The sequence below is a fragment of the Cynocephalus volans genome, chromosome 8 (genome assembly GCF_027409185.1).
Source record: "Cynocephalus volans isolate mCynVol1 chromosome 8, mCynVol1.pri, whole genome shotgun sequence".
Classification (NCBI taxonomy): Eukaryota; Metazoa; Chordata; class Mammalia; order Dermoptera; family Cynocephalidae; genus Cynocephalus; species Cynocephalus volans.
The window spans coordinates 19,138,345-19,162,064 of NC_084467.1; the positions used below are offsets into that span (position 1 = coordinate 19,138,345).

At 47.1% G+C, this 23,720-nt stretch overlaps 1 protein-coding gene across 1 annotated transcript in view; it reads right to left on the reverse strand.

Annotated features, from left to right (window-relative positions):
- Positions 1-4,158: 4,158 nt before the first annotated feature.
- STPG1 (sperm tail PG-rich repeat containing 1) overlaps positions 4,159-23,720 on the reverse strand; it is a 39,219-nt gene continuing 19,657 nt past the window's right edge. The window contains exons 4-8 of the mRNA XM_063106974.1: positions 23,096-23,266; positions 18,424-18,532; positions 14,388-14,553; positions 6,316-6,506; positions 4,159-4,235 (exon numbers count right to left, since the gene is read on the reverse strand). Coding sequence (XP_062963044.1) covers positions 4,159-4,235; positions 6,316-6,506; positions 14,388-14,553; positions 18,424-18,532; positions 23,096-23,266 — 714 coding nt within the window. The remainder of the gene's footprint in view (positions 4,236-6,315; positions 6,507-14,387; positions 14,554-18,423; positions 18,533-23,095; positions 23,267-23,720) is intronic.

Genomic DNA, 23,720 nt, shown 5'->3' on the forward strand with positions numbered 1-23,720 from the left:
ACAAATCACACATCAGAGCTTGCTTGCTTGCTTTTGGAGAGCCGGCTTACCAGCACACAGCTACCTCTAGTCCTCAGTTTCTTTGGCTACCAAATGCAGTACATGGTCTACATTGGTTGTTTGTAACTGTCATCTTTAGAGCCTCGGGTTTTACTGGTCAGTCTCCAAGGCCACCGTGATGTGGGAACAAAAGGCAGGCCTCTCCCAGCTCTGACAGAGTCCTAATTCCCAAGCCCCTTGCCTAGAACAGGGCTGGGACTAGGATCAGGTGAGTGAGACACTAGCCTCAGGCCAAAAATTAAGGGGTGCCAAAGAGCTCAGGAATCAAATAATAGTCCAGTGAAATATTTTTTAAAAATTGAGGCACAAAAATCCACAATGAACAAAATATCAAAATTCTAAAGATGGGATCAGTATTACTGATGTTTCCTTTCCCCTTAGCCTCCAATATGACTTGCTTGTCACTGCTGGAGGGACCCTATGGAGCATCCAGAGTTGCTCCGCCCAGCCAGGCCTCAATGCTGCTATGACATCACCCTAGATGTCAGAGCAAGGTGGTGTGTGAAGGTTGCATGACCGAAGAGTACAGAACACCGCACGGCACCAGGCACACTGCAGGTGCTCGGCTTGAGTTTATTTCCTTCTTCCTGAGCTTCCTGTCCAGCCTCCTTTCACAAGCAAGTTGGGAAGCTGGATGCGGTGCTTCTCAACCTTGTCACATATTAGAATCACCAAGGCAGCTTTGATCCCTGCCCTCCTCCCCACTGCCCAGACCCCACCCTGGAGCAGTTATATCAGCATTTCTGAGTGGGAGGCCCAGGCATCAGTACTTTTAAAAGTTCCCCAGGTGATTACAATGTGTAATGAAGGCTGAGAACTACTGTTCCAAACAGTCCCCAATTACATAGGGTTTGAAGCCCTGCAATCTATCAGTGTCTGACTGGATTAATGCACACGGGAATTGCATCAGTGCCAAGCCTGCTGCAGTGCTCAGGAAAGGGGCCTGCAGCTCCCCATCCCTGCACATCTGCACAGCCTCCAGCAAAGCCACCAGGGCATGTTTCTTTTAACCCTCCTCATAAGGAGACTAGGGCTGTCATGCCTAGAAAGGCCACTCAGACCGCAAAGAGAGCTCTGAAGGCCTTGAAGAAATTCAGTCCTGGTCTTAGAGAAGCCAGGGAAAAAAGGGCAGCTCCTGAGTCCGGCAGCTGCCACACCGGGAGTGAAAAGGTGAAAGGAGTAAAGATAAGTAAAAACCTGTCCAAATAGGAGATCACTTTATTTATTTAAAAAAAATTTTTTTTTTTTTTTTAAAAGATGACCGGTAAGGAGATCTTAACCCTTAACTTGGTGTTGTCAGCACCACGCTCAGCCAGTGAGCGAACCGGCCATCAGTATATGGGATCCGAACCCGGGGCCTTGGTGTTATCAGCACCGCACTCTCCCGAGTGAGCCACGGGCCGGCCCCAGGAGATCACTTTAGAAAGGCAGCTGTTGGCTAGTGGAGAGACTATCACGTGCCTGCAGGTAGCTTTCACCCAGGAGACATACGAATGACCATGGGGAGAAAGGGCTGAATGAGGAAGGCAGGAGTGAGGGAATGAATGAATGAATGAGGGAATGAATGAATGAACGAGGAAATGGTGGGGGAGGGGAAGGAAAAATAAGTAAACAAGCAGATCAATGAACAAGTGGAACACCAGATGAAGAGCTGAACGATTAAGTATACTTATTAGACCCTTGCTACTCTAAGCATTGTCCACGGACCAGCAGCCTCAGCATCACCTGGGAGCTCGTTAGAAATGCAGTCTCAGGCCCCAGCCAGAACTACCGTATCTGCACTCCAAGTGATCTGCATGCACACTAAAATTTGGGAAATACTTTATTAACTATCAGTGTTATCCTAACCCTAGCTAGATACATTACAATCACACTGAGAAACTTAATAAAGATACGATGCCCAGATTGCCTCAGATCAAGTACACGAGAACTTGGAGGGTTAGGGCCTGGGTATGCTGTCTCTGCAGCAGCTCCCGCAGGGTCCTCATGTCCAGCTAGGTGTTGAGAACCACAGGACTGGACAGAGCTGTGCTCAGCCTCTGGTAGCTTAAGAGTGGCTTGGTATGATCAAGATGGACCATCTGAGCTTAGGGCCGCAGCCCCAGCCATGATGTTTACAGAACGTGGATTCTGACTGGCCAAGAGCGGCCCTGCTGTTTTCTTCCCAGATCCCCTCTTTCCTGACCCCACTTGGAGGGGGGTCCTTCTGAGAGACAGTCTTCACTTGACGGCCCCATCCAAGGGGAGGAGGGGCCTGTTGTTGTTTTCCAATGCATTACCACCAGCCTCTGCCCAAAGTGACCTCAGGAACAGCTGCTTCCAATCCATAGGTCTGCTGGTCACTAAGGAGACCCAGAGTCAGAGGGGCCTAAAAACCAAGGCCTCGGGATCTAGCTCCCTTTTTAAGAATCTGGGGTCAAACAAAGTTGCAGCTTCAAGTGTCAGCTTTAAAGGGTCTTCCGGAACTTTCAGCACGGAGGTCAACAACTGATTGCCCACAGAATAGTTTCCTTTAGCCCAAGCCGAAATTTAAAATAGAAACATAGTTGTCAACATCTGAAATCAAGAGATTTCATATTTTCACGATTTCCCAGATCCTACGGAAAAATTTGCAGATCTAGCAACAATTAGGTAGAGCTGTGCTGGACACCCCTTTAGCAGGCAGCAGCCTCAGTTCCTGGAGCCACCATCCCCACCTGACCCAAGTGCTCCATGCAGTGCCCACCCAGCCCTTGGCAGTGTTTGACCTTGGAGCCTTTGATGCTAACCCAGATCTTCCCTTAGAGGAGAAGCGAGGGACCCAAGCAGACATGAGCACAAGGCGTCTCTGCCTTTCCACCCAGAGCTCCATTGCTGCTAGCACCGTGCTCCAGGCTGCTTCTCATTCATTCCAAAGCCACGGGGCCCTCGCCGGAATCTGAAATTCACAAAAAGGGCAGCTTTTGTGGGAAGCAAGAATTCTGTTTAACTGGATATCTTATTCCTCTTCCCCATCCACCCTCCACAGAGGAAGAGCCAGTCAGTAGCTGGTTCTGTGACAGGAAGGCCCAGGATGTGACATTCTCAGAGAGAAGTAAAGGAGAGAGGCCTGTGGACGTGAGGGGTGGGGAGGCAACACGAGAGACTTCCCTTTACAATAGTGAAAGATAACATCTATATTTGGGGAAGGAGGGGATGGGTGGTTACTTCTATTTCCTCTTGGTTCTTTGGGAATCTCTTCTTCTTGCTGAGGAAAAAGATTTGGCAGGCCCAAAATGATCCTTTAAAGATTGTATCAAACCTGGTCAACAAACCTTCCTCCGAACCTGGAGCAGGAGGTCAGGCAGGGTTTGGAGACCATGCTCGAGGAGGGGAGAGGTCAGGGAAAGTGAGGGCCTGCAGGTGTAGGGCAGAGTGTGGCTCCCCACACTGGCTCTGGCTCCAGCAGGGTCCTGTCCACATCTGCTGTTGAGTGCAGAGCCAATGAACTGAAATGGCGGCCTCTCCAGAGGTGGGGAATGAGTAGACAGTGATCACAGTGACCAGCTTCCATGTTCTTCCTGGAGGTGAGATACAAAGGATTAGCTGGGGGCAAAGGACCCAGGCAATCCCTTCGTGTCTCTGTCACAGGCACCTCTGGGCCTTCTTGACTCCTGGAACCCAAAAAGGAGTCTGGAAGTCAAGGTCAGAAGGATGGGTTGTCCACTCTTTGGGCACAAAATAGGCCCTAGAGCCCCTGCTGGGCCTCAGGCTTCCCGGGCGCCTGTCATCAGTTGCTGTCTCTGTGGATAGGTCTCCTTCTTGGAGTTCGCGCCTCAGGAGCCCTTCAGTCTGTGGGGGGGAGTCATGCCAGCGCCCAGCCTGGACCGATGCCTGGGGAAGCAACCAGGGGGGCTCTCGTTTCTGCTCAGGAGACCACTGGACTCAGCAGAGGTGGGGGTGCAATCTCCAGGAGGCAGCTCGAGACAAGGGCAGCTGTACATGCAGGCTGGGTGGCAGAGCCGCCTCCCAAGTCATCAGCTGTCACACACGAAATACACCTTCTTATAACAAATGTCCTGGGGAGGCTGGGTGGGCTGGGATGGTGGCCAGGGTTCTTCCTGAGCTTGTGCAATGTCACTACAATACTGGGATCCATTTGTTGTCCTCGTTGTAGAGGAAGGACTGCTTTCCTGGGAATTCTGGCTTGTACGTAGCTGTGAGGAGAGAGAGAAAGAGACATCTTTAGAGAAAAAAGGCCACTTGCAGGAGTCTTTGGCATTCTATCTCAGAGCTGCAAAGGCCAGTGGGACCCCTGTTCCAGCCCCTGCATCCTACATGTAGGGAGACAGACAGAGGAAGGGACTGGCCCAAGGTCATATGGCTCTTAACTGGCCAAGGTGGGACTTGAACTCCAGCTTCCTGCCTTTTTATTTTATTTTTTATTTTTATTTATTTATTTTTAAAGATGACTGGTAAGGGGATCTCAACACTTGGCTTGGTGTTGTCAGCACCACGCTCAGCCAGTGAGCTAACCGGACATCCCTATATAGGATCCGAACCCATGGCCTTGGTGTTATCAGCACCGCACTGTCCCGAGTGAGCCACGGGCCAGCCCTGAGCTTCCTGCCTTTTTAAACTCCTTTCAACATCTTTAACAGAAGAAACTTTGCAAAAGAGTTTTCGATGAAATTCGAAAAAAAAAAAGAAAACTGAGTAACGTTATATTCTTAAAGAAGCAAGGTGTTAGCTTGGTGGGACTTTGTTTTGATTTAGTTCAGAAATTTCCAGAAAAGTGAAAGCCATGTTAACTGCAGACATGGTTCTCTAGGAGATGAGCAGCCAGGATCACACAGAGCTTGGGAACCACAGCCCAAGGTGACAGGAAACTCTCCTATTGACGTCGACTTGGTTAATGAGGGTCCCGGGGTCCCATGCATGGCCTCTCTGCTAGTCTTGGGAAGCTGCTGAGGGGAGCCTATGGCAGTCTAGGTATATCTGCGCACATTGGAAGCCAAGAAGGTAGACGCTTGCCTGTGAATTTGCCCAGGAGGCCCCTCAGGGAACCCCCTTGGCATAGGGGATCACAGCAGCAGGACTGGCCTGTGCCTGTGTGCCAGGTGCCTCACACCATGCACTGCTCAGACAGAGCTCCTAGAGGACAGGGCCAAACAGGACAGATAAGTGTCCTCGCCTGGCCGTGGGGCCCCTGGAGCTCACCATTGTGTGGAGCATTAGCATGTTCTCCTGGACTGACCTGATGACCCTGGGTCAAACCCCTGCAGTCTTGGCTTATCACTACATCTGCAAGGCCAAAGCTATGGGAAGGACTTCCTCCTTGTCCAGGCTACCTTACACTATCCTTACCTGTGAGTGTGGAGGAGAGGGGGTCTCCTTACCAGCCTAAGCCTCTGGGGGGTGAGCACCAGGTCCACATCATCTTTGCTCCCCAGGGTGGGAGTGTCATCAGTGCTCACTGGAAGGCTGGATATCATGGAATCGGTGCCTTCCTCCTCTTGTGCCACCTGCCACACCTGTCAGTCCACAGTGCCACCAGCTCTGGCCACTGCCAAGGAGCAGTAACAGCTAAGGGGCTCTAGGTCGGGAAGTACAATAGGTCGGGAAGTACAGAGACTACCCAGCAGAGTGAATCCCTCATGACATTAGCTCTCAGGTAGATCCCATGTGTAACAAGGTCTCACTGCTTAAGCTCATCTGTGGAAAGGGAGTGGAGCTAGAAGGCTTAAAAGAGCTGCTCCACTGGACAGTCCCCGGTTATTTCATAATAAACAAGGTGCAGAGGGGAAATATGTCCGGCACTCTGCCCTGCCACCAACTCCCTGTGGATCTGTGGACAACCTGCCCTCCAGGCCTCCCCCATCTGTAAAACAACTTAGCCAGACTAGACCAGTGCTGTAAATATTTTTAAGAACAATAACTTTTCTGATGATCTGACAAAAGCTATGGCCTCTTTCCCCAGAAAACAGTGTCTGCATGCTCCAAATCTGCAGATAATTTTGGTCACAGATGACCTAGGGTCCACCTTGGAGGCTCTTGGATGTTCCCGGTCCTCAGTTATGCATCCCTGGCCCGGATCATCTCTAAGAGCCCTTTCACCTTAAAATACAGAACATTTTTATATGCTGAGAATGTGAGCTGGTTACTCTTCTAAATCTACTCTCACCCCTATAACCTGTTTGGCAAACAGCCCATAAATCAGTGGTATTTGATGGCCCAGGAATGACAAACAATTCCAGAAGATTTGGTTTTCACAATCATTTAACACAGTCCTCTGACCTGGGCCGGGCAGTCCTGGCTGGGCCGGCGCCGCTGTCCACCGGCTGGTGTTGGACACGAATGATGCACTAGAGATGAAACGCTTGGAGGGCCCTTCGTAGTCCACGATCTCATACTGACCGGGCCCTGGGAGAGGAGGCCTCGGGGGCAGAGGTAAAGGCTGGGCAGAGAAGTTCAGGATGGGGTTTTTGCTTCAGAAAAGACAAAATGGGAAGATGTTACTAAAGCAGTCTATTGGGGAAATGGCAGTTTTTAGATATAGCCAAGCTCTGCGCAGTGCCAAGTTGTCTGCAAAAGGACTAGTTATGGCACTGGGAGACCTGGGCAGAGCCCCAGCCCCACTGCTAGTGAGGTGGGGGCCCCTGGACCTCAGTTTCCTCATCAGCTCAAACATGCACCTCAAACATGGTACTCAGGACAGGGCCTGGCACACAGTGAGAGCTCAGTGCGCACTGTGGTTGTAGATGCTGCTGCAGAGCAATCAGGAATGGCAGACAGCATTTATCTCATGCGCCAACTCTGATCGATTGGTAGTGCCTGGCGGGAGTTCTGTGGAAAGAACTGAGGCCCCACATGGGCTCAGCGGGAAGAGGAATTGATGATGCACTTGTGATGTCTGCCATGGCCAGGGAAGGAGAAGAGGCATCCCCCATTACAGGGATTCCATCCCAAGACTAGCAGATCTCTAGAGGTCAATCCAGCACTGACCTTCCAGAATGCTACTAAATATCTTCCCAGCAAGGCAGGATGCAGGAATGGCAAACCACTAGGTTGGAAATCAAGAGACCTCTGCTTAACACTCACGGCTTACACTGTAATTCCTTTCAGGTCTGTCTTCCACCTCCTTCAGGAAAGGAAGTCTATCTTTTCTCTCTGGTATAGAGAGGTTAAATTGAAGATAAATGGAACCTGTACTTGAGTCTTAGCTCTGTCACTAGTTCACTCTGGGCCTCAGTTTCCCCATCTGTAAAATGAGGGAGTTAGAAACAAATGACCTCTGAGGTCTCCTCCAGCTGTGACCTTCCTCAGGCCTTGATTCAAAGTTCCTCTGGGTTGCCAGGGGATTCTGGGGCTGTTAGGGGAGTTGTGCCAGTGTCCCGGCCATGCAGTGGAAGGGCTGCCTACTGCTGCCTCCACCTGAAGGCTCTTCTAAGGCCTCTCACCAAAAAGGAAGAGAAGGTTCTCAGAACACTGATCGGCCAAGGAAGCCTCGCCCCACCTCAAAGCCAACCCTTCCAAGCAGAGGAGGGGACCTGGGATTCCTGACCACTGGGACTCTGCTGCCCTTTGACCGATACCTAGAGGGGACCTAGAGATGTCTTCTTCAACCTCCTTATTTTGCTAAAGAAGTTGTTGTCCAGAGGGGGAAAGTCACTCATCCAAAGTCACAGAGCAAGTTAGTAGGAATGCCAGTACTAGATCTCAAGTCTCTGGTGCCTAGCAATTTGGAGAAAGCATCATGGCTGAGGGAACTGAGTTTTGGAGTCACACAGACCTGAGTGTGAACTCCATTCACGCTACTTACCGGCTGTAAGAATGTGGAAAAGCCCCCTGACCTCTCTGTACCTCAGTGGCAGTGTATGTACAAGGAGCAATGACACCTGGTGTTCGTAAGGGAGTTAGGATAAATCAAGAAAAGGCATGGAAAGCACCTAGCATAGCACCAGCACACAGTAGGTGCTCGGTAAAAATAGTCGTTGTTATTATGGTGATCCCTGAGCACCACAGTGTGTTGCTTGACTGCAGAGGAACAACAGAGCCTCAGGAGAGAAAGATTTAGGGGCCTCCACAAGCCAGAGTCACCCTGAGGTGGGGGACACTCTCACTGCCAAGGGAGGCATTGTAATCCATTGCAAATCTGCCTGAGGCTCATAGCTTGTGATGGAGGGACAGCTGGCTTGGATGCTTATATTTAGAACGAAGGTACTCAGAGGAAAAGGGGGAATACGCTGCCTCCTTTCTTCCCTGCAACCCGCATGGAAGAACTGGTTATAGTGTGTGATCAATAACCTCTCCCCTTATAAATAAAAGCTGGCTTCTCCTTGTTCTAGCTTGTGGCTCCCTCTTCAAAGCCCCCCCAGAAATCCAATGAGTGTGTAACTGGCTTCACTGAGAAACAGGCCCGATTCCTGGAAATCAGAGCTGGAATGAGCCAACCACTGTATGAAGTCACCCTGTTGGTCCGGGTCACCCCCAAGCCCAAGATTCCCACCCTATTATTTGAGAAGATCATGAGGTGTCTGCTTTCTTCACCAGGGACAGTCGGCAGGAGGCTGGAGCAGGAGGAGTCTGTGTCTCACCCACATTCCATGCCACAATGGGCTCGAGAGGTCCCTTGCCCTCCATTCCACCAATATGCCCAGGAGGGGCCTGGCATCTTCCTTCCAGCTCTGTGGATCCCTAGTGAGCACCAGCCATGTGTGTGGCTCTGTGCCAGGAATTCTTGGGAGTCCAGACTGTTCTGTGCTACGACTGACCTGGATGACCGTGAGGGTGTGACGATCATGACTGGTGACAACTTAAGGCACTACAGGCTTTGCAGTCAGAGCTGGGTCTGAATCTCTACTTCCCTGTTCACTAGCTGTGTGTCCTTAGAAAAGTCTCTTAACCTCCATAATCCTCAGTTTCTTCATCTGTAAAATGGTGGATAATAATACCTGCCACCCAGGATTATTAGGAAGATCAACCAGTTCTTTACTTGTACTATTTTTTTTTTTAACATGACATCTGTTAGAATAGAGGTAAAAATTCTGTGCATTGAGAATATGGAAAGGGAGAAAGACTAATTCCAACTGGGTGTATCCAGAAATCCACCCTAGAGCAGGTAACATTTCTCCTGAAAGGTAAGCAGGGGATCTTCAGGTGGAAAAGGAAGGGAAGGGCATTTCTAGTCGTGGGAACAGCAGCTGCAAAATCATGGAAGAGGGAAAAGCTGTCGCCCCATGTGACGTGAATTGAGACACAGAGAGATGGAGGCTGAGTCACCTAGACTGCCTCCAACCCTCCATCCACCCATGAGTTCTGGGTGGTTCATCCCCCCTTACAAACCCCGATGAGAAGTTAAGGGAAAAGCTCTACTTATGGCATCTCAATCCAGCCTAATCTCCTATATGCCCCCTGCTCCCATTTTACCTACAAGAAACACCCAACACAACACTGCTCGGCAGCTCCATACTTTTGCCCAGCTGTGCCTTCTGCCAGGAGCACCTGCTTTCCCTGCCAAGTCTGATTCATTCTTCAAATTCTCACCTCCTTTGGGGAAATTTCTCTCCCTGCCGCCTGCCGCCCCTACCTGACTGCCTTGCATGTTCCTCTACTGTGGCCCAATAAAGGAGCATGGGTTTTGGCAGATGGACCTGGATTCCAATCCCAGCTGTCCCACCACCTTGGCAAGTCTGCACTTCCCTATACACTATATGTAACAACACCCACCTGCAGGAGCATTGCAAGATACTCTCCATGGAAGCCCTTAGCCCAGTGTATCTGGCCCCTTAATACATTCTGGCTACTCTTCTTTTCTCTGCACATAACACCTTAGATTTTCTATACTTTTTCTTGCCTAACTCTTTGAGGGAGGGGACTATGTTTGGCTCAGCTTTGAGGCCCCCAGATTAGGTGAACTGCAGGGAAAAACACAGAGGTTGAAGTGAGTATTGGAGCCCAGAAAACTGAACCCCACTTGACAGTCTTATCCTAGTACAGGGCTGGTCCCTCCATGTCGAGGCGGGACTGGCAAATCAAAAAGGTCAGGCTGGATCAAGCCCAGGGCAGCCCACAGTGCATTGTGACTGGGGCTTTTATGAGCCTCACTGCTCAGTTATAAAAGCCAACCCGGTCATGCCCCGTGGAAAGAAAACATCTATCAAAGGCTCTGAGTTGGCCACAACTGGATTAAGTGTGTTTGCAGCTTCCAATGTGAGCTGTTTGCAAATCGCCCAAGAATAACGAATGTCTTAGAGGACTCAGCAGGTCACTTGTGGAAGGCATTTGAGACCCTCCGGACACTCCCAGGCACAGATTCATTTTGCCTCGGGGATTCCCAGGGTTGGGAGGGATAAAGGGGCAATTTTTCTCATCATTAAAGGGCAGCCAATTGCCTCTGGGGAGGAATGCAGTCTCTGTTTAACAGGGTAGAGGGTGACAGATTACAGCCGTTTAGGAAGAAGCATCCCGTATCTAATTGAAAATCCCAGGGGAACTTTAGGTGGGTCCAACATAATTATCCAATTGGAGTGGGGCCAACGGGGCTTGATTCTCTGGCTCTGGCTGTGACAAGACAGCATGTCTGTGCAAAACCAGTGGCTTAAAAACTCCAGGAAGTAGATCAAGGGTTAGAAAGATGTCTCTGGGTGTTCCACCTCCTTGCTGGTGAGCGTGAGTTGGAAGGCAGCACCTAGGAGGAACTATTTTGATCTCCAGAAACCCTGCCCTGACTCACCCTGACTCACTGAGTCACGACTGGGACAGATATTGAAGACTCAAGAAGTGAAACCTTGGCTGACACTTCACTTTGCTTCCAGAGACACCTGGAAGCTGATAAATCCTCTGAGCTTTTGAGTCAGCAAGGTGGCCACAGCGAAGGAACACCCCATGACGTGTTCTTCAGCTAAGGAGGCCAGAGATGCCAGCCCCTAGCTCAGCATCTGCCCTACAGGGGCCACTCGAGAAACATCAGGTGAATGCAGAGGACCCGCTCACACGCGTTGATAAAAATACAAGTACCGTGTGAGTGACGCGGGTTGTCTTTTACCCTTGCAACCACATTATGAGGTGTTTTATCCCAATTCATCGAGAATGAGTTTGAATTCCCAGGGAATTAAATGACCACCCTTCTCACGGGGTTGGGGAGTGGGGAAGGCAGGAGGTTCGAGGGTGCCCTGACTTGGGAACCTGTGCTGAGCTACTACCCTCACCGCCTCCCCAGCCTCCCAGGAGACTCAGCAAGCCCATTCCCGGCCCTGCTGGTGGCCTCCTGAGCATTTCTGTTCTATCACCCAACCTCTTGCCTCTCCGGGCTTCGCTTTTTTTGGTTGGTAACATGGGACTAACAATGCCAGAGAGAATTCCCATCTGCCCTAATTACTCTTGAATCCTGAAGAAAGCAGAGGCAGAATACTATTTTTGCAAGCTGTGACCCTACCCAAGAACGGGGAGTCAAGCAATTCCAACCCCAAACAAATGAGGGCAGGTGTCACATCATGTCACATGCGTGTGAAGCCTGGTGACCTGGGCTGTGTGTGTTTCCGAAAGAGAAACATAGTGACAGGTCTCAGAGCCCTCACCCCTGGCTCCATACAGCCCTTGAGATCTAAAGACGATTAGGTCTGATGTGGACAAATTCTCACCGAAAGTTACATGGAGATGGGGAGGAAACCGACACTCTCAGGGGCCTAACAACCCGGAATATGGGCCCCCACGAGGCTGCTCCTGTCCCCCTCTTCCCCACAGGGACACAGGAAGAAACAACTGGAATTTGAGAGACTGGAGTTCAGATACTCCCTCAATATTCCAACATTCAGCTGTGTCTTTTCTTTACATTTCATCATTTCCTTCATCATTCAATGAAAACGGATGCTTTTTTAGAACAGTCTAAAGCATACCCGTTTTACCTTCTTGCTTTTTAAACAGAATTACAGATTTCTCTCCTTTGTCCTTTCCATGTCAATTTAAACATACATATTCTGGACCTCCTGTGTGGGTCCAGGCTGGCTCCAGTTCATTGCCCCGGTATGCTCCTGAGTGACATGCAAGCAAACACGGGGTCATGGAGTGTCAGAAGCGGAAAGATGCCCCTCTTTCCACTCATGGAGGAATGAAGGCCCAGAGAGGTGCTGAGAGCAGCCCCAGGCCACAGAGCCAGTTAACACAAATGTCCTGCTGTAGAGCCTGGGACAAGGCACTACCCGCTCATCAGGGTGAACCCAAGTTTAGGAACACTAAGTTTAACAGGTTCTTTTGTTGCATGTAGACTGGGATGTTCCCAGGAGCCAAGCATTAGTATGCAGTGCTTCCAGGCTTATTTACCCAGGATCCTCCATTCACAAAGCATCACAGAGAGCCAGTGAGCCCCACATACCCCTGGCACACAGCTCCCCTGCACTGCCCAGCGGGAAGGACTGCCTCTTGGATGTGCGTGGCCACACAACCTTGGGGCCCACATGATCTAGCATTGTGGTGCATACCCCTCTGTCTTGCTCTGGGGTTCCCAGGTGAGCCTGGCTGAAGGTATGGTGTCCCGTTCACCTGAGCACCCCCGCAACCTCCAGCACAGAACCATTAACCTACAGAGCCTGTTGAATGACAAATGCAAATACCATACAATGAGAATTATTTCAAACCACTCATCCAAAATTGATCAAAAGCCAAAAGCCACTTCTCCAGGTAAAGCAGTTAAAAATTGAGCATTCTCCATTCCCCTGTCTTCACCACTTTCCTTGAAGAAGCTTCCAGGTTTGGGTATTTGAGCTACTGTGCCAAATAACAGCTATATCCTATATCTCAATATGCCTATAGAATACAGACTAATAATAGGTATAATAATAAGAGTAACAGCTATTTCCAAGCACTTTCTCACTTGATCCTCACAGAACTATGAGATAAGATTCTTATCTCCACTTAGTAACATGGAAACTGAGGCTCAGAGAGAAGTCTCTGTAAGAGACAGAGCTGGGATTCATACTCAGGTCCACTGACCCCACAGGCGGTCCCCTTAGCCACTCTACTGCGCTGGCAGAGTAGAGGAAAGGTTGTGTGTGGAGATGCCCTAAGCAGCCCGGAGGCAGGAAGTTCCTGACATTTGGAGAGAGCCTATTCCTGGAGACTGGCCTGACCTAGTCCCTAGCCTTGGAACCTGTGAAGGCTCAAGCTGCTGAACCCCGTAACCAAAGGGAAGAGGAACTTACCTAGTGGACTCCATCTGAGGGCTGAACCCCTTTTCCAGTTCTTAAGTTTGACTCTGCAGATTCACAACTTGCTTCTCTCCCTAACCCCTGTCCCCTTGCCTAGGCCGATGGTCAGATTATGCTCAATGTTGCCAGCCTCCCTGTGTTGCCTGAACTTCCAACCCACTGTGGCTATGGTGCCAGCCGCCTGCCTGACCTCTTTGGAGGGGCCCAGGTGGCTCTATGCTTAGTCCCAGCCCTGCTGGTCAGCCCTCCCCATGGCCAGCACTGCCTGCAGCTACACAGGGATAAAGGCTTAAATGGTGACAGGAGGTCTGACATTAAGTGCAGTTAGTTCTAGAAGTTCTATAGACATTTGAGGAATAAATAAGCCCTGTGCATTTTGGGGCTTCTTAGGAGAAAGTAACATTAAATTTGCAGCATACTAAAAATGGTAACACAGATCTCTGTCTCTACTTTTAAAATTTGTGTTAATATTAAGTCACCATTTGTACCTACTATATGCCAAACACATATTTTTAATTCTGAAAGCAACCTATGAGGCATGAATTATTCCCACTTTACAGATCAGGGCACAGAGGCTCAGAGTAGTACACTGCCTAAGGTCACACAGCATGAAAACAGCAGAGCTGAAGTTCAAATCCAACAGGTCTGACCAGCTGTAAAGTCTGGGCTTAAATCTCCATCAGTACAAAACTAGGAGAGCTTCACTGCCTCTGTATGTCCTGCCACCCCAGTGGAGATTTTATAACTAAATACAGAATAATGTCAGAACCAGGAGAGTACAGAATCCTGGGGAATGTGGAAAGATCCAGACAGCCCTGAGCCAATTTCCTGTGGTCCCTCAGGTTAATGGTGTGGACTTACGCAAATCTCTTGGCCTTGATGAAACCTAGCTTCCTTCTCTATGAAGTAAGAATAATAATTCCTACAACAGCGTTATTATGATAATTGAATATGACGTTATGTTCCTGGCGCATAGCAGTTAATAAATATTATGCATTTTCAACAAGTATTTATTGAGCACCTATTATGTATCAACAAGGGCCCCTGGAGAGTGGCCTGGAACTGTGTCCTGCCACCCAATCACACCTCTTCCTCTTCTATTGATGTTGGGGTCCTTCCCCACAACCACCTTCCAAAAGAACAATCACAATGATTGGGACTTACGGGAAAAGGGTCTTTTTTGGAACTTTGGAGCAATCATTTGGGTTGTAATAACCGGGTCCTGGGCCTGTAGATGTCAGTTTTAATCCACGGTCAGTTTTTGATTTAAAACAAGACATTAATATCTTTGGTGACTGCTTCACAAGGGATTCGTTGATATTATAATGCCCTAAGCAGAAAGAAATATTAAAGTAGAATAAGGAACTCTTCTCAAATAAATAAAAAGCAGTACCTTACACCTAAGAATACATTTGACGGCTATAAGGCAATATCCCTCCAGAACAGTCAAATGGAAGGGCTGCCTGAAGTAACCAAATGTACGTGCATCACAGACTTAGCTCATTTAGTCCTCACAGTAGCCTGCCAAGACGGGTACTGTCACTACCATCCTAAATATGAAGAAACAGACTAAAAGACATTAAATAATTTGCCAAAAGATACTCATCTAACTAGAGACTTAGACAAATCTCTCAAACTTGCTGTAGCCCAGCCTCCTCCTCTACAAAGTAACAATAATTTTTCCAACAGGTTGCTAAGACAGTTGAATAATGTTTTAAGCTCCTGGCACATAGTAGTTGCTTTGTGAACATTATGCACTCAACAATTATTTATTGCACCTAATATGTGGAGACTGGTCCTCCTGTCTCCAAAGCCCAGGTTTCCCCACCATGCCACGATGCCCCACCTCAAGACGCTGTGACAGAATAAAATTAATTTGTGCACAAAGCTTCAAGGAAGAAGAGAGTGACCTGAGCTGGGGTGAAGAGGAAGTGGTCTTGCCCCTAAGTTGTAGGTAACCCTGAAAATGGGTGCAGGTGATTTGGAGTACAAATCAGAAATACTAGGCAAACTCAGAAATTAAGGAAATTATTCAACGGGATGGAAAGGCTCTAGCAAAGTTACAAAGTTACAGTTAGATAGGAAGAATAAGTTCTGGTGCCCTAGGGTGACAATAGCTAATGATATTGTATTGTGTATTTCAAGATGGCCAGAAAAGAGGATCTTGAATGTTATAACGACAAAGAAATGATAAATGTTTAGGTAATAGCTATGCTAACTATTCTGATTAGATCAGTATACAATATATATGCATGTATTGAAACAACAAACTACCGCATAAAAATGTACCATGAGGGCCGTCCCCGTGGCTCACTCGGGAGAGTACAGTGCTGGTAGCACCGAGGCCGCGGGTTTGGATCCTATATAGGGATGGCCGGTGTGCTCACTGGCTGAGCGTGGTGCAGACCACACCAACACCGTGCTGAGGGTTCCGATCCCCTTACCAGTCAGGAAAAAAAAAAAAAGTACCATGAAAAAAAAAATTTTTTTTAAATGGAGAAACTAAAAAAAAAAAAAAAAAAGAAAGAATGGAAAAGCTCTAAGCACAAAAATATACATAATGGCAGAAGACACAATGTGACAAACTGTAAATGGCCTAAACAGCCAAGTTCAGGGGCAAGGTTATGGGAACTGCAGCTGATGGAATGGCAGCTCTGACAATGATAAATACAAAGGCCATAAAGCCATCTGGAAATATTTTTGCAAATAGAGGTGAGTCAAAAAAGCAAAATAAAGCCTAAAAGTCTATACAACACTATGATGACATCTATGTACACATGGACACATCTGAACAGAAATAGGTGGGAATCTAGAAAAGTAGAAACAATTATATTAATGATGGCATCGTGGGTGGTAAAACTATCTCAAATTTTCCAAACATGTAAAGTTGATTTTAGTTGTTTTAAATAAAATTTATTTTTGCATTGCAAAAGTACTGAAAACAACAATAGGACACATATTAGCAAGATTTTATTGAAATGATCATCTCCAATGATGGCCAAGAGGAGGGAAAACATACACCTTTAGAAACAAAAGGATAGGGCCGAGCCCGTGGCGCACTTGGGAGAGTGCGGCGCTGGGAGCGCAAGCGACGCTCCCGCCGTGGGTTCGGATCCTATATAGGAATGGCTGGTGCACTCACTGGCTGAGTACCAGTCACGAAAAAGACAAAAAAAAAAAAAAAAGAAACAAAAGGATAAATTCTCCTTGTGCTAAAGGGCATTTATTCACAAGTACCAAAAAACCCCTGATATTTTACATACTTATAGAAGTAGCAATCCCACTTTAAGCAATTTATATAAGGAAATAAGCTTGATTGTACACAAATAGTTACCTACAAGGACGTTCACTGCTGCTCTATTCATATTTGCAAACAATTTAGAACCACCTAAATTTCCAACAAGAGAGCATTTGTTCCTTAACTTAACGGTACCACCATGTATAGAAAAGGATATACATCCATTAAAAATGATGTCCTGGAAGGATTTTTAATAACATGGAAAGATGTTTCCAGTATGTGCTTAAGTTTTAAAAAGGCAGATGTCAGCAGCATTTACAGTATTGGTATATATCTCATATTATCTTTCTGTTTCTCTCTCAAATATATAAAAATATAAATATATATATATATATCTACCAAAAAAAGGTTAAAGCAATGAATGAACTACAAAATATAGAAAATAATGAAAAGCAAAAGCGAGGAAGAAAAGGCATTCGTGTTCCCACCACCTAGGCTGAATGGGTCTAGATTCAAATCCAGCTGGAGGACTCTGGGCTGGTCACCTACTTTCTATGTCTGTGTATCACTTTTTCTTATAAAATGGGGGTAAAGTAATAATAGCAGCTCACACTTTTGGAACACATGATTACATGCTGAGCAAATGCCCCATGGGGTTTGGGAGCATTCAATTAGATAACGAATGTGAAGCCCCTGGCACACAGCAGGAATTTAACAAATGCTACTATCCACCTCTCCCCATCCTGCTCTGTGTTACAAGGGGGTGGGGCCCCCTCAGGACCCTCCTGGGAGGGAGCAGGTTGCACGTGATGGCTGTGGGAGTGCCTACATCCCAGGGCACACTGGCGGTGCTCTGGCCAAGCCCCAGGATGCCAGCTTTGCTCTTCTGTATAAACAAACAAGGTGGGGCTTTGCACATGGGTGATGCAAGGCAGTGGAGCTCTGACCCGGGCTGAGCCTCCTAATTAGCACTGGTTTTGTTATTCAGCTTCAGACTGATCTTCTCAACTTTAATCTGGATTTGCTGAAATCTGACATGTGCTGCAGTTTTACACGCACCCCCTGCAAGAGGCATAATTGCAGAAGCAAACCCTCCCTGCTCTTCCTCCAGCTCTGGGGCCCAAGGCTTGGAGGTGGGGTGGGGGGCGGTCTTCATGACCCATTTGGGATGATCTGATATAACTGGAAGTCTGAGAGCAGAGGAGAGGTGCCCAAGCCCAGCAGGGAAAACTCTTGCACGCAAGCTCTTGTGTATTCCCGAACCTTGGAGGTTCCAGAAGGCACAAGGGTATGAAGGGGAAAATGGGCCCCTCACTCAGACACCTCTGGGCTTAGGTCTGCCATTTACTGGCCGTGTGACATTGGGCAAGTCATTTTCACTCTCTGAGCCTCCATTTCCTCATCTGAAAAACAAGGCTCAGCTAACAGAGCTACGGGGACAGATGTGAGGATTGCATGGAAAATACTGAGCATGGAGCAGGCGCTCAGTAAACAGAGCTATTACCCATGGTTTTATGACTGGATGATGAAGCCGCCTGTAGGCATAGGAGAAAAGGAATACTCAGAGCTCAGAAGGATCAGGATGTGTCGCCACACCCTCTGGCTCCCTCCCGGCCAGTGCCTGTGACAGCACCCAGGTACATCAGTTTGCACACTTCTGAGAGCAGAAGCTCCTTCCCTACCTGGCCGCCCACAGCAGGTGTGCCTGGTCATGCAAGGGGAGGCCAAGAAGCCTGCTTAGGGGGACCATTTCCTGATCTAGCTGTTGTTCCCCTGGAGGGGGACAGCTGCTCGTCTTTTCACCCTTTTCCTCTTTGTTCAGTGCCTGCCTCCTCCTCCTCCTCCTCCTCCCCCAAAACCCAACTCCTTCCAAAGAGACTCCCTATGAAGGAATAGGTGTCCTGCAAACCAAATCTGGGACATTAACCATTAGGTCAAGGCTAGTGCGAGGCAGCTGCTTACCTGGGGCAGGTCCTGTTTCAGTAACATCAAAAAATCCTCTCTGGGTTTTTGACATAAACCCGGCTCGGGCACAGACATTGTTTCTCTGCTTGCAGCAAGAGACAGAGGCCTGGGGGGAGAAAATACGTCATTTGCTCAGTGCCTTCCCTTTCTTTGTCTTTGTCATTGTGCCTGGACAAGTAGCAAATTTAGGTAAAAAAATAGGAGCTAGCCAGTTAGCTGAGTTGGAGTGCAGCCTTATAACACCAAGATCATGGGTTCGGATTCCAGTAAATTTGGGTAAAGAATAAAATTTAAACCTGTCCTTCTCAGAAAATAAACAGACATGAGCTGAAAAGGTCACACTGACTGTGCCTTCATCATCACCCCAGCTTGAATGGTCTGAGTTTATGATGCCCAGCAAAAGTCTGGTGACCCAACACAGTATAGAGGACAGTGCCCAGAAAGCACAGCCTGAAGACCTGCTTTCAGGCTCTCCTCTGCTGAGGACAGGCTGTGTGACCCTGCACAGGCTGCTTAGCTTCTCTGAACCTGAGTTTTCTCATCTGTAACATGGATCAGATAACCCCTGCTCTGCTTGCTGCAGAGTACTGTCAGGGGTGGGGGATGGTCAACAGAAATCATCCATAGAAAAGTTTTTTTTTTAAGTGTGTGATGCTATACATGCAAATTATTTTCGTTATTTTTTCTATTGTTTTCATTCTTTTCAGGACATTTGGTCCTACTAACCTCACGCTGATCCCTGGGTGCATTCCTCACTGTTCAAACAGTCCTTCTACAAATGCAGCATTTGGGGCACACAAGAGAATCACATCATTTAAGACTGAGATCAGAACTGTAAGCACTCCCTAATCTCAATTTTTCTGGACTGACCAGAAATTAAGCATTTTGGCTGATCCATGCAATATACATTTGAGTGGCTGATGCATTCAGAACTCTAAAAATAATAGGGAACATCAACCCTGAGATCATTCTTCTGTTACACATGAATCATGCATATTTTAAATGCCAGTTTGCAGTCTCCAGTACTTATTAGATAACAGATGCAATAAAAATTATACCTGTGATTGCTGGGAATATTTACCAAATGAGTGAAACTATTTGCTGAGGCCAGGATGGTTTGATTTTCTGTGATATTTCTTTGTCAAAAAAATGTTTCTCAAGAAATGCAGATGGCATTTTGATTTGTGTTTACAAAGGTGGAGGAATTTAGCTTTTCACAGGATCCTAATGGCTAGACTGCATGCAGAGAGGGCAAAGGAAAAGAGCAGATGGAGACGGGCTAATTAATGGACACAGGGAGAGCAGCCAGGTTGCCAGAGCAGAGGTAATAACACAGAACCAGGGAAAAGGATTCGAAGGTAGGAGTGGGGGTCGGGCAGCAAAGGCACAGGAAGGCCGTGACGGACCTCAAAGCACAGCGTGGCTAATAGGATTAACGCCTTTCTAGTCTTCGCCAGTTGACTCGACCGTTGTTCTCCTGGTCTGAAAAAAGCCTCGTGTAGACAAAACAGTACTTCAGCTTTATTCTTCACCCAGACAAAAAAGCAACTGAAAAGAGGAACATTTTTGTATACACTGAGTGTGTCGCTGGAAGATTTCACCATTAGACTAGGCAAATATTCAGCAGGTTGAAAAAGAATGAAGCAGATTTACTGCATTGTCATGGAAAAAAAATCTAAGATATAGTTAAGAAGAAAATGCATATGTACTGCATACAGCATAATCCTAACACTGGTGGGAGGGATGGAAGGAAGGAGAGAATATGAAAGATGTTGATCTTCGATAGTGATTTGCTTTGGAGAGTAGAATTATAAGGGACTTACACTTTCTAGTTCATGGGTTCCTGCAGTGCTTGAATAAATTTTACGATGAGCACGTATTATTTTCAGACTCATTAAAACAATAATGAACAACAAACATGCACCTAAAATTGATATATTGGTAGAAGGACGAAATTCTGACTTGGGATTAACAACAGTGTAGTACTGGAGGGGTTATTCCTTTGATGTCATAAACATTGACCACATGCTTATTGCACGCAGGACCTGCGCTGGGCACTGGAGACAGCTGGGTGAAGGAGCATGCAGCAGGTGGAGGAGGCAGACACGCGAAACAGCCTTCGGCTACAACCAGGAGGACAAGGAGAGGGGCGTCACACTGACCACGTCAGCGCCTGTGTTTGGCTCCCAAGTAACCTGGCCCTCTCCCGGGAATGGCAAAAGTGCAATGGCCAAGCGCCTTTATTATCACTTTCTCGGACCATACCTTGTCTTCTCTCCTGCTAGCATAACAGTCTCCTCACTGGTTTTCCAGAACCCACTCTTAACCCACACTGCACACTGCAGTCCATCTTCCACACAACAGCTGGAGAGAACTTTTTCAAAAAGTATATCAGATCATACCACTCCCTACCTCACATGCCCCTCGTGGGCTTCCCAGTGCACAGAGAACAAAATTCAAAATCGCTCCCCGATCTTTAGAGCCCTGATGAATCGGCCACTAACTATCTATCTGGCCTCCCCTTCTCTTCCTCCTAGCTCACACTGTGTTAGCCATTTGACCTTGTAGTTCCTCGTGGGCTAAGCTGTCTACTGTCCCAGGACCTTTGCACATGCTGTTCTCCTCAACCCTGGCTCTTCCTTCAATCCTTGGGTCTCAACCTCAGAGCCCTCTGACCATCAAATCTAAAGCACATGGTATTGCCACTCCTGTGACCCATGTATTCTCTCTCAGGCTCCAACTGTTTGTCTCGCTCAAAGCTGACTGCAGTTTGTAATTATTCTGTTTGTCTGTTTAGTAGTTCTTGTCTGAGTTCCCCAATGGAATCTGAGCCATCACCAGCCTGGCACAGAGTAGCAACAGGACCCATGAAGGGAAGCTTGGCAGGGCCACAACAGGGTGACTCTGATCATTGTCCAGCTTTTCACCTTGGCCATCCGCCTGTGCCCACTGATGTGCAAATGACGCCTTCAAACTGAGTAACTTCAGGCAAGTCCCTTCACCTCTCTGAGCTTCAGCTTTCTCTTCTGTAATTTGAGAATAAAATAATCCACTGCACGGATTGTTGTATTAAATATGATGAATACATAACTCTTAGACCAGCACTTAGTCCATGAAAAGTGCTGCTTCATCATCATCCTTGTTATTTTCAGGCTTCTGATTATCCCAGGGGAAGACTGTCTAGAGCTGAACTGCCCAGTACAGTAGCCACAGGCCACGTGTGGCTAATGACCTTGGAAACGTGACTGGTTGAAATTAAGATGTGCTGTATGAATAAAATATGAACTGAACTTCGAAGACTTAGTACGAGGAAAAGAATCTTCCTAAAATATCTAATTAATAATTTTTTTTTTTTAAAGATGACCAGTAAGGGGATCTTAACCCTTGACTTGGTATTGTCAGCACCACGCTCTCCCAAGTGAGTTAACCGGCCATCCCTATCTAGGATCCGAACCTGTGGCCTTGGTGTTATCAGCACCGCACTCTCCCGAGTGAGCCATGGGCCGGCCCGAAATTATAATATTTTGGATCCACTGAGTTAAATAAAATATATTAAAATTTACAGTCCCTGCTTCTTTTTGCTTTCTAAATGTGGCTACTTGAAAATTTTTAAATGACATATATGTTTCCCATTATATTTCTATTGCACAGTGCTGGCCTAGCAGGCCCTAATATTGCTTTGAGCACATTACGATTGATTGAACCAATCATAGAAGGTGAGCAGGATCTTTGTAGTCAGAAAAATAAATATTACTTATAACTGCTATAAAAGGAAATTGAAAATGAAGTATTCTAAGACCAAAATAGTTTGAAATACGGCATAATAATATTAACATCTTATTGTAATTTATATCTTAGGCATTTCAGAGTGCTTTCACATTTGTTGTCTCATTTGCTTCTTATAATAACCCTGTAGGGCAAGCATAATTAATTCTATTTTACAACTGTGGCTCAAGAGAAAACGTGACTTGCCCAAAGACGGCCCCACCAATCTCCGTGTATTGTGTGCCGTGTGTGCTAGCGCTATGCTAAGCACTCAGCATAGATGATCTCAATTAAAATTTGCATTAGCACGGTGAGGTGGACATATATCCCTGTTCTGCAGACCGGTCAACTTAGTCCAAAAAAGTTTAAGGGACTTGCCCAAGGCCATGCAGTTAGAAAGTGGCAGATTTGGATCTCACCTTCCTGAATCCATCTCCTAACTGTCCTTTTACCATTTTGCCTTGGTAAATACAAGGCATCATAACTGGCACAGTACTACTATTAAAAAACCAGTTTCCTGATATGGTGAGTTAGTTTATTTTTCCTATAAGAACCTACAAAGTAAATGAATAGTGCCTGCAGATAAAGAGGTAAATAATATACCCATTGTAACAGATGAGAAAAGTGTGACTCAGAAAGGTTATATGAAGTGATCAGAATAAGTATTCCTTGGGGTGGTGGTCTTCCCATGGCTGCAAGCCAGCCTCGGGGTTGCTACACTGCTCTCTGGGCTCTACAAATTTTCTATGAGAGCCTTGCACTGCCTACGTACCCTCGGGAGTGAACAAATGCTGACTGGCTTACCAACTGCATTAACATGCTATTTCCCCAGGCTCCCTCTTCCATTTATTTTAGTAAACCACTCATTCAATATATATCTAGCAAGCATATGCAATGTCCTTACATTGTAATGGTTTGGTGCAGGAGTTTCAAATCTGACAACTTTCTCGAAGATCGGCAACTGGAACATGCTGGAACAGGAATTACTGAAGTCTTTCTTTGAAATAAAATCTGATGGGATCGTGTAAGCATTAGCTGCAGGATGTTTAGAAACGATGGTGTCCAATCGGGCACGCTGTGAGGAGGAAGCCAAAGGAATCAGCGTTGTCATGTAATCTCAGGGTTCTGAAGGACAGATATCAAAAAGATGGTGCCCAGCACCAGGTCTAAAAGCATTTTGTAATAGGTGAAACTCTAGCAGGTAGCAATGATAAACTGACCTCGGGCTTTGAGAATTTGCTTTTAGAAAATGCAAGTTCAGACCTGTTTTAACTTCTGTAAACTAACTCAATTTATTCATCTTCTGTTTGGGACGTGGCAAAAATAATTTTGCCATAAACGCATTTCCACCCAATCCTGTTCCAGGCCACTTACTCTTGACTCACCACCTGTTGGGTAATTTATGTGATGGGAAGTTTTAGCCTCTCTTCCCCCAGCCGAGCCTTTCCTTCTGAACAGAACCTCACAGCTTGATTTGAAGGGTAGAGGATCTGAACTGCCTCAACAGCGAGCTTGTTTCAAACATCTTA